Source organism: Zingiber officinale, chromosome 6A (assembly GCF_018446385.1).
Source record: "Zingiber officinale cultivar Zhangliang chromosome 6A, Zo_v1.1, whole genome shotgun sequence".
NCBI lineage: Eukaryota > Viridiplantae > Streptophyta > Magnoliopsida > Zingiberales > Zingiberaceae > Zingiber > Zingiber officinale.
In genome coordinates, this window is record NC_055997.1 from 129028838 (window position 1) to 129045178 (window position 16341).

At 39.8% G+C, this 16341-nt stretch overlaps 1 protein-coding gene across 1 annotated transcript; it reads left to right on the plus strand.

Annotated features, from left to right (window-relative positions):
* Positions 1–5499: 5499 nt before the first annotated feature.
* Positions 5500–6623, plus strand: LOC121995320 (protein DMR6-LIKE OXYGENASE 2-like). The gene is made up of 2 exons (XM_042549089.1): positions 5500–6297; positions 6372–6623. The coding sequence occupies exons 1-2, from the start codon at positions 5500–5502 to the stop codon at positions 6621–6623; spliced, it is 1050 nt and encodes a 349-aa protein (XP_042405023.1).
* The last annotated feature ends 9718 nt before the right edge of the window (positions 6624–16341 follow it).

A 16341-nucleotide genomic window follows, 5' to 3' on the forward strand; every position in this document is an offset into this window, starting at 1 on the left:
GGCCACCTGCTTGTCCTGCCAAAAGTATCACAACCTTTTGCACCGGCCGATCGAGAAAATGAAGGTATCCACAGGATCTTGCCCGTTTGACCAATGGGGCATGGACATCGTTGGGTAATTCCCCATGGCGATAGGTCAGCGAAAATTGCTCGTCACGGTGGATTACTTCTTGAAGTGGATGGAAGCCGAGCCGCTTGCAAGAATAACCGAGCATATGGTCATTAAGTTCGTTTGGCGGAACATCATATGCTGGTTCGGCATCCATGCCAACTCGTATCAGACAATGGGAGACAATTCCCTAGTCAGGAGCTCAGAGAGTGGCGCGAGGGCTATGACATCCAGCAAGCTTTCACCTATGTGGCCTACCCCAGAGCAACGAACAAGCAGAGGTCGCCAATTGAGAAATTCTTAGAGTTCTACGTGCTCGACTCGACCACGCTGGAGGCAGCTGGGTCGACGAACTCTCCATTGTGTTGTGGGCCCTCCGTACAATCCCGAAGGAAGGGACCGGTTTAACCCCCTTCCACTTGGTATACAGCGGCGAAGCAACCGTCAATGTGGAGGTCGGGGTAGAATCCGATTGGGTGCAGTACTACGATGAAGGAAACGCCGAACCGAGGCTCATGGAGGTTGACTTGTTGGACGAAACGTGAGCTAGAGCAGTAGTTCGGCTAACGGCGTACTGGCAATGGATGAAGCCGAACTACAACCAGAGGGTAATCTCGAGGTCCTTCCAGATCGACGATCTCATGTGGAAGAATGTGAATCCAGTCGGTGACATCACCAAGCTCAAAGCCCCATTGGCGGGACCTTTCAAGGTCGTGCAAAAGCTCCGCTCAGGCGCCTACTACTTGGAGGATGAGGGGGGAAGGCAGTTCGAGAGGTCATGGAGCATAAATCATCTCCAACCCTATAGGGTCGGATGAGAGGTGCGCGAGTGAATATATGTATTTTTGTATGTTTCATGAACACAGGGCAAATATCAATAAAAGCAAAGAATGACACTCTTTAGATGCGTCTTCCCCAACGGTCGAGCAGCGACCTTAAACCTTGGTCTACATCGACGGTCGAGCGGTGACCTTATACCCTGGTCTACCAACGGTCGAGCGGCGACCTTAAACCCCTCGTCTTCCTCAACGGTCGAGCGACGACCTTAAACCCTTGTCTTCCCCAACGGTCGAGCGGCGACCTTAAACCCTCGTCTTCCCCAATGGTCGAGCGACGACCTTAAACCCTGGTCTACATCAATGGTCGAGCGGTGATCTTAAACCCTCATCTTCCCTAACGGTCGAGTGGCAACCTTAAACCCTGGTCTTCATCAACGGTCGAGCGACGATCTTAAACCCTGGTCTTCATCAACATTCGAGCGGCGACCTTAAACCTTGGTCTAAATCGATAGTCGAGCAGCAACCTTAAACCCTCATCTTCCCCAACGGTCGAGTGACAACCTTAAATCCTAATCTTCATCAATGGTCGAGCAGCGACCTTAAACCCTAGTCTTCGCCCAGTTTGCTTCAACGGTCGAGCGGCGACCTTAAACCATTGGCTCAGTGAGCGGACAAGCGTCGGTGAGCGGCTGACCATGAATACGAGCTACTCGAAAGCTCCAAGTCTTCAGAATACGGTGACCGTTTGAAAGGTCACAAAGTAGCGATAAGCAGCTCGCAATCTCGCTCGAGGGTTTGTGCGGCGACATGAACTAAAATATGAGTTAAATCGAAAGAGGTTAAAGGACGGCAAGGGGATGAACGCATAATAAAAGCTCGCCAAATTGGCGATCATTCGTTAATACTTAGAAAGGTTACAAACATCTGGCTGGAAGGTTACAAACATTTGGTAGGAGGGTTACAAATAGAAGGGTGATACAACATCACTCAAGAAAAGCTCACTCTAGATAATCTAAGGCATCATCGAGCAGCGATTCAGTCAGCTTGTCCCAACTGATGACCTTACTCGATAAAGCAACAGAGATGTAGTCGCTCGCCTAGAGTTGGTCGAACGTCCCTTCAATTGCAAGATCAAATATGCAAAGGGCTCGATTGGCGACCTTGTCATTGAAAGCGTTCGAGCGGATCTACTTTTTCTTCATAGCCTTAAACCGGCTAAGCTCGACATCTTGATAGGTTTTCAAAGCCACTCGGGAGGCCCCTAGCTCATCCTTCACGGTGGCCAGCTCATCATCTTTTGCGGAGAGTTGGCCTCGAAGGGCAACTTCTTCAGCCGACCAGCTTTTCCGTTCGGCGACCAAAAAATCTTCAGCTTCTTTGAGTTTCTTAGCGAGGGCTTGAACCTCTTTATTCTTCAGATCTAGGTCTTCGATGGCTCGGAGTTTCCTCACATTAGCCGATTCGATCTTGGTGTCAAAAGTGATGATTTACTTATTAAGCCGAGCCAGCAGAGAGGCCTGCTTTGCGCTCTTTCCCCGTTCGTCATCTAGCAGCTCGGTGCTCTTCGCCAGATCAACCCTCAACTTAGCCATCTTAGCATTCGTCTGCTCCTGAGAGACGGATGATTGGTCACTTGATGCCTTAAGCGTCTTAACTTCCTCCTCTAGAAAGACGAGCCTCTGGCACATGGCTAGGCTCTCTATCCAATACTGCGAAAAACCAGGAAAGTATAAGCGTCGAGCGGGGATAAATTGAGAAAATACAATAAAACATAACACTTACCCCAGTGGACATCTGAGTGTGGCTATTCACAAGCGCCCCCGGAGGCATCATCACTGCATGAGCTTGAGCGTCAGCCCATATCTGTGTGAGCGACCCCTGAATAATTATTTGGTGTCGGGGGCTCTGGATTTAGCGCTGGCCAACTCATGCCATTCCTTAGTTGGCATATGAAGAACCACCGTTATATGGCACTGGTCGCTCGGGGATGATTGGGCAGAGGTCGCTCGGCGGGACGGTCGAGACGAGGACGTCAGACAGAGGCCAGATTTTTTGACCTTCGATGGTGGTGGCATGAAGGCCACTGCAGTGAGCAAAGAGTTCCCTGCGGCAGACCAGATAACCAGGGCGCCCGATCAGATGACGTAGGGGTCGCAGTCTCTTGAACTGGAATTAGGGTCAAAGTTTCGACCCGCTCGGCGGTCTGCACCACCGAAGAAGCGGAGTGTGAGGAAGGCTCCGCTCGGTGCCTCTTGCGCCTGATCAGTGGCTCCCTTGAGGAGGCCGAGCCTGACGCCCCCTCAACCTAAACAACCGGAAGCCGTTCGGAGGGAGGTTGTGATCCACCAGCCGCTCCACCGCTAGGCGTTCGGCTGGCTGCCCCTCCGCTTACCAAGATTGGAGCTACTTCGCTCTTGTCTTGTGGATCTTCTTGAGAGTCGACCGGCTGCAGATCGTGGATCTCCAATTCCTCCACAACTGTCGCATTGATTGCGACATCCGTAAGCTTAGCCTTTCCGGTCAGACACGCGCGTAGCATGACTTCAGCTGCAAAAGAGAAAGAAAAATCAGTTAGAATCAAAGAAAGGAGTGAAGAAATTGCATACCTAGGCTGGATGGAAGCCGGGTGCAGATTAGACTCAAGCCGAAAATGTTGGTGCAACCTTAGGTCAAGGTTGACCTGGGTGACCCGACTCGAGTTGACCTGACTCGAGGTATATTTTGATGTTTGACAAGAATAGAGAAGTTATATTTTGATGTTTGACAAGAATAGGAACTTGGGGGATTGTGGGTGCAACCTTCACAAGGGAAGGTTCAAAGGGTAAAATCTATTTATCCTATACTTGACTCAACTGCTGAATGCTATCACTTACCCTATCTCCATTCATGTGGGGGATTGTTGAATAAGTGAATGGAGAAGAAATGGAAGAGGAAAGAAACTCCATTGTGAATGGGACTTTAGTCCCACATTGGAAGTTTCAAGATATTTTGTTGGTTTATATTGATTCACATACATTGAGGATGTGAACGAATGCATAGGGAGAGGCTCTCTCTCACACATGGGTGCGCAGGGGGGTGCAAATCTAGGGTCTGGATTGCACTGAACCAAGTTGACTTGTGTGCAAGCGCGACCTGTGCACACGAATGCCGGACCGATCAGAGTAAAATTTACTCAAGTGGAACAACCAACATTTTGCCATGTAGATCTTTTGTTGCTGTGAAACGGATGCATTAAATTCGAGATTAATGTAGAATAAAACCGGTCGAGTAATAATGAGTGAAACGGTGGTCGTTTCACTGTTCGGCTAATAATGACCATTAAGATCATTAACTCTGGCTATTGATCCGAGCTCCTATATAAGGAGGCTCCGATCATAGGCAGAAACGCATAGCAAGCAAAGCAAAGACTCTCCAATTTCCTTCCTCCTCCTCTGTCGTGCATCTCCTGCTCGGCGGAGTGCCCGTGGTAGCATTCAGGTATCACTCAGCTCACCGTGACCACCAGTGCTTGGTCGGATTCACGGTCTGTCGTTGTATCTTGGGAAACAGACGACCCTTGTAAGCCTCGAAGCACAGCCGGAGCTAAGCGAATCTGTTTCAAGGAAACTGCGACTCGCAGGCCTCGGTCAGCTCGCCCAATCGGTCTCTTTGGCAGACCGACAAACTTCTCTGTCTGCTCGGGATCTTTGCCCGGCCTGTCATCTCGCTCGGTCAGCCAGTCACTTTGACAGCCCGACCTGTCTACTTCACTCGGCCTGTCTGCTCGACCCGACCGACCTCTCTAACAGCCTGACCTGTCTGCTCGACCCGACCGATCTCTCTGACAGCTCGACCAGTTTGTTTGCTCGACCCGGCTGACCTCTCTGACAGCCCAACCTGTTTGCTCGACTCGGCCGACCTCTCTGACAGCTCGACCGGTCTGTCTGCTTGACCCGGCTGACCTCTCTGATAGCCCGACCTGTCTGCCGCCCGGTCTGTCTGCTCGACCCGGCCGATCTCTCTAACAGCCCGACCTGTGTCAGCTCAACTGTAAATTAAATTTAAATTCTATATAATTTTTAAATTCAACTTAAATCCTTTAAAAATGTTCGACAACGTATTATTTGTAATCCAACACCTCGTTGCTTTAAAACCTCCACAATCTATTCTTGCAAACACGATCAATGCCATGCTAGAGATGAGACAAGTTGAAGGATTCTTGTTCTCTGCTCTTTCCTTGTCCTCCTCGTCCCTTGCAGTCATTTCGCTACTGCTCAAGAAGTTGGTATGTCATGTTTTCATCTACTATTAAAATAATATTATTTTTAAAGGTTTTTTTTTTTGGTTACTTTTAATACTAGGATATTTGTTTTAATAAATAAGGAAAATTTGCTGTAACAAGACATAAAAGTTATGTACGTTTTGAAAGATATTTAAAAAAATTAAATGCAGGACATGATAAATAATAAATTACTCTTTTCTCATTATTATTATTATTATTATTTAAAAAAATAAATTTACTATAAATACAAACCATAAATATAATATAGAATAATAATCGCATAGTAAATAAATTTATTATTTCACCTCAAGCGTTTCCACTTCCTAGATAGCTAATTATATTCTCCAAAACATGACACAGACCGCTGCAGTCCTACTCGCCGATGTCGCCTGTCACGCTAAGCATGTGCCTTCCCGGTACATCCGTCCGCCTTCTTCTCGCCCAAATATCGCTGACGTCGACGCCTCTGGCTCCGCCATCATCCCTCTGGTCGACCTGCGTGATCTCTCCGGCCCCGGCCGCGCCGCCGTGGTCAAGGCCATCGGTTCAGCTTGTCGAGGCCATGGATTCTTTCAGGTCGCCAACCACGGAATCCCCGACGACGTGATCACCTCCATGCTGCGCGTCGCCAGGGAGTTCTTCCGGCAGCCGGAGTCGGAGCGGCTGAAGATGTACTCCGACGATCCATCGCGGACGACGAGGCTGTCGACGAGCTTCAACACGAGAACAGAGGAGGTCGCCAGCTGGCGCGACTTCCTCCGCCTCCACTGCTTCCCTCTCGAGGACTACGTCCACGAGTGGCCGGCCAATCCCCCTGCTTTCCGGGAGGCGGTGGCGGAGTACGCGATGAACGCGAGGCGACTGGCTCTGAGTTTGTTGGGAGCCATCTCCGAGAGCTTGGGTCTGGAGACGGATTGGTTGGCGGCGGCGCTGGGGAAGCAGGCACAGCACATGGCGGTGAACTACTACCCGCCGTGCCCAGAGCCGGAGCTCACCTACGGGCTCCCCGGACACAAAGACCCCAATGCCATCACTCTACTCCTCCAGGACGGAGTCTCCGGCTTGCAAGTTCTCGGCCAGAACGGCAGATGGATCGCCGTGGATCCTGTTCCTGGCAACTTGGTCATCAACATCGGCGACCAGATTCAGGCACGTACATCCATTTCTTCATGTATAATCTCAATTAATCATTAATGAATCGTCGTATTATTTGTGATACGTAGGTGCTCAGTAATGACCGATACAAGAGCGTGCTCCACCGCGCGGTCGTGAATAACTCCACCGAAAGGATTTCGGTGCCGACGTTCTATTGCCCGTCCCCGGAGGCAGTGATTAAGCCGGCGCCGGCGCTGGTAGACGAGGAGCACCCGGCTGCCTACCGTGAGTTCACGTACGGAGAGTACTATGACAAGTTCTGGGACAGAGGCTTACAACGAGAGAGCTGCCTCGACATGTTCAGAGTCGCCAATTTGTGATCCAATTTAAACAAGTGCCATGAATAAACAACGAGAGAGCTGCCTCTACATGTTGAGAGCTAGCTGCCTCAGCTATTATAATATTAAATAATGATTGTTACCAGATGAAACTATAGATGTCATATGGCTCGCATCAATAATGATTGCTACCAGACGAAACTATAGTTGTCATATGACTCGTATCAACCTTTGTACTTGATAATATATCCAGAATATAAATTCGGGCTGCCTTACGTACGTGTAACTAGTTCTTGGCCTGGTAAATAATTTTCAGCAAGCATTTTTCAAATATTGTCTCATCGTTTTAAAACTGTTAAGAAGAACCACACTTAGAATTCTCTCACACGAGTTAATATTACAATCAACACCAATAATGATGTTTAGAAACCAACATTCAATAATATATATGGTTAGAGAGGACTTGTATTTGACTGACGCTGGACATGACCGAGCCACGTCAGCCACTATAGGCACGAGCACGACCATGTCATGAGCCATGTCAATCGTTGTGGGCATGGGTATGATCATGTCAGGAAGTATGGCCTAACGTGAGTTTGATATGATCCGTTGGGCTTAATATGAGATTATATCAGGTTCACATTGGACTTGATATTTTACCATATCATATCCAATAGATGATCCCATATCATATGATTTCTAGATATATCCTATGGGTTTCTAAGGTGAATAAGTTCATGATACTTACCTTTGTTGTTACAGCTTCTTACTTCATTCTGAAATAAGAGTATTTACAGCAAATAAATCTCTAAACACTTGAATAGAGAGATCTCTGTATGGATTTCATCGGAGACTCTTAACGTCTGTTACCTTAGATGTGTGGATTTCATCGGAAAGCCTTGATATTGCCTTAGAGGGACACACTGTATGGATTCCGTAGGAAAGTTTGGACGCCAAGACACATGAAACCTAAGTTTCGGTGGGAGATGACGGCCATGGATTTCCATGAGATAAGAAAGAGGGGAATGAGTCTAGTATACATCCGAACCATTTTATTAATTTTAAATTTAAAACAAAACAAATGTAGCTCAGATATATTAAAAAATGATGTCTAGAGAGAGGCTTTAGAGGGTTAGAATGAGGGATAGGAAGAGAATAATATTATTTTTAATTTTAATAATTTTAAAATTAAAATATATTTTTTATATAAATAAGAAAATGTGACCGCTATTTCGGATAAAAGTGTGAATTCATTTTCAACATCCGTAATTACGCTCACCCTGCCTCTCATAGCAAATGGGAATGCCCCCTTCGAGAGAATTGTAAAAGAGATAAAACAAAATTATCAAAATTGACCAGATCAAATTACCAAATCAAATCATATTAGTATTTGGATTATTCTAATAATTCTGTTATAATTATTCTCAGAATTATTCTTAGAATAATTCTATTATTTATTAATTAGTTAATTGACCAAGTACTTTTTGAACATTATATATTGTATTATCCTTAAGGTAAATATTAATGAACAATAGATTTTATTGCTCTCATATTATTTCTTGCTCTCTCCCTATTCTTCTTTTTACATGGTTTCAGAGTCATCTCCTTTTTATCTTCCCTCAATTCCTTGAGGCGGACATCCTATAAATGATGAATTTTAAATTTTTCCCTCAGGTCTCTTCTTTTCTCCTACGTGTTTTAATTTTCTTATTCTTCTTTATTTTTCAGAACAAAAAAAAATACTTATTTTCTTCCACTGCCAACCCCTTTGCTTCTCTTTCCTCTTCCTTAATCTTTGTTTTTTTCCATCTCCATGGTTTTTCTCCACTGCCACCGGACAAGTTATTTTTTACTTTAGATGTCAAATACTCGACGGTCAAAAGCAAAATTCAGACCGATGTCAGATTTGTCACATCGTTGGTTATACTGGAAATATATGCCCTAAAAGACTTGATTGGTCTCAGATAAAATGTCAAATTTATCTTGGAATTGGACATTTTGGTATTCAATGTCCTAGTCCGTTTTATTCAAAATTCATTGGTGGTCCTACAACCTCAAAACAACCATTTATTTCATAAGTATATCCTAAAGTCCTTTCGTCTGTGCCTACTTGTGGTAAAACGTCAAAGTTTTCATCTACTGATTGGTATATTGGCACTAGAGCAACTCTTCCTATCACATCAGATTATAATATCCTTACAGATGTAATACCATATTATGGCTCAGATACAGTGCAAGTAGGCGATGGTTCAGGTTTGCAAATTGATAATCTTGGAAACACATATGTTCATTTATCTAATCGAACTTTTCACATGCGCAATGTCTTTCATGTTCCATCTATCACTAAAAATTTACTTTCTATACGTCAATTTTGTCTTGATAACAATGTCATTTTTTAGTTACATCATAATCATTATCTTATAAAGGATAAAGGAACAAATGCTATTGTGTTTTATGGGAGAATCAAAAATGACCTCTATTGTCTTCAGAGTTCTTCAATCAAAGCTTTTGTTAGTGAACGCACAAATAAACCAACTTGACATGCTCGACTTGATCATCCTTCCCTTCGTATTGTTTAGTCAATCATCAATAGGTATGGTTTACCTACTTCTATTACCTCCTCTCCATCTCATTCATGTAGAGTCTGCATGGAATCTAAAAGTCATAAGTTATCTTTCTCTTCATCTGATTATGTTTCTAATTTTCCACTTGAAATAATCCATTCTAATGTTTGGGGCCCTACACCTATTTTGTTTAATCAATGTTTCCAATATTATGTTACATTCATTGATCATTTTAGTAAATATACTTGGCTCTATCCTATGAGAAGGAAATCTGATTTATTTGATATATTCTGTAATTTTCAAATTCAAGTTGAACGATCTTTTAATCGTAAAATACTCTCTTTTAATTCTGATTGGAGAGGCGAATATCAAGCTCTCCATCGTCATCTTGTCTCTTGTAGAATTATTCATCGAGTTTCTTGTCCTCACACTCCAGAACAAATGGCTCTGCTGAGATAAAACATAGACATATAGTTGAAACTGCCTTAGTTCTTTTTCATCATGCATCGGTTCTGCGCAAATTTTGGGATGAAGCTGTTAGCACTGCAGTATATCTCATAAATTGACTTCCTACTCCATTGCTCAATCGTAAATGTCTTTTTGAAAAACTTTATAATCAAACCCCTAATTATACTTTCCTTCAAACTTTTGGTTGCGCGTGTTATCCATGGTTACGCTCCTTCTAAACACAAACTTGACTCTCGTTCACTACAATGTATTTTTCTCAGTTATAGCAATTTGCACCATGGTTATCATTGCTTGCATATACCAACAGGATGAATTTATATTTCACGACATGTTACTTATGATGAGTCTCTATTCCCTTTTTTGGTAGCTTCTTTAATCTCTCCTCAGATACAAGTGGTACCTTCTTAATGCCCCCTAATATTATCAGAAGTGATGACATCCTAGGTCCTGCTCTGGAGCTCTCTAATAACTCTCCTATATCATTAGAATCACCTCAGGTTGCTACTCCAATCTTAGAAGCCTCGCCAATCGAAGATAATATGCTCTCTGGTTCTGGATCCTCAGATAATGCAAGTCCATCATCTACATCACCATGTCAGCCTAATTTTTCATCGTCATCAACAAGTGATTCAAATGATAATGCTCCTCGTCGCATGCTTCCCATTAGTGATATTTATGAGCGTTGCCCACCAAATGCAACTCGATATCCCCTTACACGAGCTCTAATGTGTTGGTGCAAGCTGCACCAGAATCAAACCTGAGTTTTGATGTTGTCAAAGGTTCAAGTTAAGTCTTGTTATGATCTAACAAGTTGACTGAGTGTGCAGGATGTTTTCTCAACCGGGAAAGTCCTAGCTAGAGGCTAGGCGAAGAAATCTTAGCAGGTCGTGGAACCCAGGTGCAAGTCCAAGTCGGTCGAGGCTTGGCAGAGTGATCGAGAGGTTTGGAGGACCGAAGATCGAAGGAAAAGTCCTGGGGAGCCGATCAAGGCTGAGTGAAAAGTCCAAACTAGATCTGGAGGATCAAAGTTTGGCAAGTAGGTTGAGGTAAACAAACTGGAGGAACGACAGTGAGGTCGGGTTCCCGAAGGGAACAACCTTAGGTCGCTGATCCAACTGAAGAAACCGGGAAGGTTTCCAAGTTGAGATCAAGAACAGTTCTACTGTTCTTTTATTTCTCATTATTATACTATTGTGCTAATATCTGTGTTGCAGGTTGTTTTGGTCTAACATCTGTGTTGCAGGTTATTTTTAACACTGTCTTGCAGGATTAAGTTGGATCGGTCGACCGAACCAGAGGATTGGTCGACCGAACCAAGTAAGATCAGCACATAAGTCAGTTCAGATCAGAACTGAGCCAGAATCGGATCAAAGCTGGATCGGTCGACCGGACAGTAAGATCAGTCGACCAAACCTAGTGACTCAGCAAAGCCAGCTTATCATCACCGATCAGCAGCAAAGGAAAGATGGGCTGATCGGTCGACCGAACCCAGAGATCGGTCGACTGATCAAATCAACATTAAAGCTGCATTAAATCAAGATCATGGCAGATTCTGACGAACAAGGAAAAGGCTTGTTCGGTCGACTGAAAAAGGGGTTCGGTCGACCGAACCATTAAAGACCAGTAAATGCAAAAGATTAGGCCAGCTTTAAACTTCAACCAGGAAGGAAGGGAGCGGGTTCGGTCGACCGAACAGAGGGATCGGTCGACGGAACCTCCAGTACACCTATAAATTCAGACTCGAAGACAGAGGCCAGTACAACAATTTTTCTGATAAAAATTTCTGCTCTGCAATCGTCTCGTCTTCATCTGTGCAGCAAGCTACGTCATCCGGAAGTTCCGACCTAAGCTACATCTCCATTTTATTAGTCAGTAAAATTTTATTTTAAGCTTGCATTTGTAATTCATTTAGGCAAGATAGTAGGGTGTTACTATCTTGCTCCATTGTACGATCTGCTTCTTTCCGAAGAATTTCGGAAAGAAGAGTTATAGTGATTTGCTCACTGGTGCGGTAAAAGACCGCGAGCCTTCGAGTAGGAGTCGAGCTAGGCTCCAAACGAAGTAAACAATCTGTCTCGTTTTACTTTCCGTTGTGCACAACTTTGATATAAAAGAAAAGATTAGTTTTAAAAAGCGCGATATTCACCACCCACCCCCCTCTATCGCTTTAAATGATCTATCAATTGGTATCAGAGCCGGTTAGCTCTGAAATTTCTTAACCGATTTTCAAAGCATTTTTAAAACCTTTTCTTTTCTGTTAGAAATATATTTTTTTTAGCACTACTAATCCCAAGACGAGTGTCTTGGAAATATTTTTCTTAATCTTTTCTTGCAAGGATGATGAACTCATATCAAGAAGGCTATAGTACGGTCCGACCTCCACTATTCAAAGGAGAGAATTTCAGCTACTGGAAAAATAGGATGGAGTGCTACTTAAAGTCCGACACTGAGCTCTGGTTCACAGTTTTGAAAGGCTATACTCCCCCAATGAAGGACGAAACAACCCTAGAACCAGAAGAATGGACTCCTCAGATGGTCAAGAAGGCACAACTGAACTACAAAGCAATCAATATCATTCAGTGCGGACTCACGATGGAGGAATTGAATAGAGTTGGTCCCTACGACAACGCCAAAGATTTGTGGGAATCGATAGTCAAACTACACGAAGGAACGGACGACTCGAAGGTAAACAAACGAGATCTACTTTTAAACAATTTGCTAAATATAAAAATGTTTCCTGGAGAGACGGCCTCGCAACTACACGCCCAACTGAAGGACATCCTCAATGGTCTTGACCTGATCGGACATAATCTCGAAAATCATGACACAATAAGGTACGCTTTGAACGCCTTTCCAAGGAATGCTTTGTGGGCATCAATTGTAGATACTTACAAAGTTTCTAAGGATCTTTCAATTCTTAAGTTAGATGAGTTATTCTGTGAATTAGAACTACATGAGCAATCTAACATGAGCCATGGCGAGAAAGGTGTTGCTTTGTATGCAGGGCCGAGCAAGGAGACAAAATCAAAAATGAAGATCGAGTTAGAAAGCGAATCAGATCCTGACTCAACCAATGAAGAAAAATTAGTCAACATGGTCCGAAGACTGTTGACTAAGAAGAAGTTTAGAAGAAGCTCCAAAAAGACTCCACCAAACCAGATCCAAAACAAATCAGAAATGACTTGTTATGGATGCAACAAGAAGGGACATTTCAAAAATGAATGCCCAAATCAGAAAGAAGAAAGACCCAAATCGACAAGACGGAAGAAGGCTCTTCAAGCAACAATGGGACGAAACTTCTTCCGATGAATTCGACACGGAACAAACGAAGCACTCGAGTCACCTTGCATTTATGGAAAGAAACGAAGATTCCGAGTCCGAGTCCGATGAAGAATACGAGTCCAAGATTGACCTCGATTCCGAGAGAAGCACCGGATCGGAAGATCTGAATATGGTAACGATTTATTCAAAGTCAAATTTGCTTAAAGTAGTTAAATGTTTGTTTAAAAAATTAGCAAAATCGGAAAAATAAAATAACTTGTTACTTAAGGAAATAGACCACCTTAAGCAACAAGTTAACTTGAGTGACTCGACCAACCAAGTTCAAGTCGGAACTTCGACTCAAGTTGAAAAACTTGAGGAAGAAAATTTCGATTTGAAAGGTCAAGTCGAGCGACTCAAAAAAACGTTGGAAAAGTTCGAAATGGGATCCAAGTGTCTAAATATGGTACTTGGGTCGCAACGAGCTGTGTACAACAAATCGGGGCTTGGTTATAAACCAAACAAAACAAACAAACCATACATGTCTCTAATTAGTCAAAATGTTAGAAGTCAAGTCCAAGCATGGGTTCAAACAAAACAGTTAATCAAACCAATTAAACCAAATTTCTACTTAGTCCCCAAGAGTCAAGTCCATTACTTAGATAGACCTTATCTAAGATATGACTCAGGGGGAACAACTAGAAAAACAATCCAACCAACTTAATTAATCCAAACTCAATACTTAGGATTAGGATTATTAGAACGGTTAGATGAAAAAGGTTTACCAAACCCTATAACATAGCACCGGAATGGATTGGGATGATAGTACGTCAAGGAAACTCTGTCGAAGGCATGTCTAGGTTGAATATGGAATTCTACCTGATGCACTAGACTTAGTAGATCTGACCGAAACTACCCCAGTCAAACATGGGCTAGTTAGACCAAAATTTAGTATTAAGTTTTTTTGGGCAGGAACAGTTTGGAAAGTCTTCAGCAAGTGGTATAATGATATTCAAGTAGGTCATATGCCTCGCCACTGAATTGAAACTTATCCTTAGGACGCCTGCCTGATTAATCCAAAGCTGAGTTTGAATCTAACATGGGTTCAATAACCTCTTTCAATAAAATTAAATCTAATTTAAACTAAATTAATTCTAATTCAAACTAAATTAATTCTAATTCAAATTAATTCAATTTCTAACCTAATTCAAATCTAATTCAAACTAAATTATTTTTTAAAAAAACTTTTTTAAACTTATTAAAAATTATTTTAAACTTATTAAAACTTATTTTAAAAAAAATTAATTCAAACTTATTTTAAAAATTAATTTAAACTTATTTTAAAAAATTAATTTAAACCTAATTAAAAATTATTTTAAACTTATTTTAAAAAAAAATTAATTCAAACTTATTTTAAAAATTAATTTAAACTTATTTTAAAATTTATTTTTAACTTATTAAAAATTATTGTAATTATTAAAAATTACTTTAGATTTATTTAAACTTATTAAAACTTATTTTAAAAAAAAATAATTCAAACTTATTTTAAAAATTAATTTAAACTTATTTTAAAAATTATTTTTAACCTATTAAAAATTATTTTAACTTATTAAAAATTATTTTAAACTTATTAAAACTTAATTTTAACTTATTAAAAATTAATTTAAACTTATTTTAAAAATTATTTTTAACTTATTAAAAATTATTTTAAACTTATTAAAACTTAATTTTAACTTATTAAAAATTAATTTAAACTTATTTTAAAAATTATTTTTAACTTATTAAAAATTATTTTAAACTTATTAAAAATTATTTTAAACTTATTAAAACTTAATTTTAACTTATTAGAAATTAATTTAAACTTATTTTAAAAATTATTTTTAACTTATTAAAAATTATTTTAACTTATTAAAAATTATTTTAAACTTATTAAAAATTATTTTAAACTTATTAAAACTTATTTTAACTTATTAAAAATTATTTTATTAAAAATTATTTTAACTTATTAAAAATTATTTTAACTTATTAAAAATTATTTTTAACTTATTAAAAATTATTTTACACTTAATTAAAAATTATTGTAAACTTATTTTAAAAATTAATTTAAACTTATTTTAAAAAATTAACTTAAACTTAATTAAAAATTATTTTAAACTTTTTTAAAATTAATTTAAACTTAATGAATTAATCAAAAATTTAAAATTATAAACTTAAAGGAAAACCTAAATTAAAACTTATTAAAATTATAACTCTACAACTTGATCTATTTTTTTAACCAAACTTTGGTTTAATCCTACATTGTATAGGAATCTAAAGCTCGGGATAAATGGATCTTGGACAGCGGCTGCTCCAGACACATGACTGGGGATCAGCACAAATTTACCAACATTGAATTCAAAAATTTAGCACAAATTTACCAACATTGAATTCAAAAATTTAGAGTCTGTTGCCTTTGGAAACAATGGCAAGTTAAAGGTAATCGGTACAGGTGAAATTCAATTACAGTCAAAAATTTCAATTAAAAAGGTTTTACTTGTTGAACATTTTAATTTACTTAGTATAAGTAAACTTTGTGATTCAGGTTTTAAGGTTCAATTTTTGTCTTCTGAATGCTTAATAAGTTACAATGACTCAACTAATATTTTACTGAAAGATTTTAGAGACAAAAATATATACTCCATTCATCTACCTAAAACAATATCTAAATGTCTTCTAGCAAATAATGATGAAACTTGGTTATGGCATAGGAGATTAGCTCATACTCACCTTAGAAATTTATTAAAATTAAGTAAAAATGGTTTAGTTAAAGGTTTGCCAAAATTAGGAAATCCTTTAAATAAATTTTATAATTCCTGTCAATAAGGTAAACAAATTAAATCAACTCATAAACTTACAAATCAAAATAGAACGAATAAAATACTTGAACTAATACATTTGGATTTTTTTGATTCTCATGGAATAAAATCTTTTAATGGAAATCTATATTGCTTAGTAGTCATTGATGACTACTCTAGATATACTTGGGTAAAATTTTTATCTAATAAAAATGAAACCTTTGAAATATTTAAGCATTTTTGTAAACAAGTAGAAAATGATAGAGATATTAAAATAAAAAAAATAAGAAGTGATAATGGAGGAGAATTCAGAAATCATAATTTTAATAATTTTTGTTTAGAAAATGGTTATCACCATAAGTTTTCATACCCTAAAACATCACAACAAAATGGCTTAGTAGAACGTAAGAATAGAACCTTGTAATAAGCTGCCCGAACCATGTTAAATGAATACAATACACCAAAATACTTTTGGGCTGAAACTGTTAACACAACTTGTTACGTTCAAAATCGAATCTTAATTAATAAAGATCAAAATAAAACATCTTATGAAATTTATTTCAACAAAATTCCTAATATAAAATATTTTAAAGTTTTTGATTGTAATGTACATATTTTAAATCTTAAAGATCA

Coding starts and splice junctions, on each gene's coding strand:
- LOC121995320 (XM_042549089.1), top strand. CDS start 5,500: ATGACACAGACCGCTGCAGTCCTACTCGCCGATGTCGCCTGTCACGCT. Junction 6,298..6,371: donor ACATCGGCGACCAGATTCAG/GCACGTACATCC, acceptor TGTGATACGTAG/GTGCTCAGTAATGACCGATA.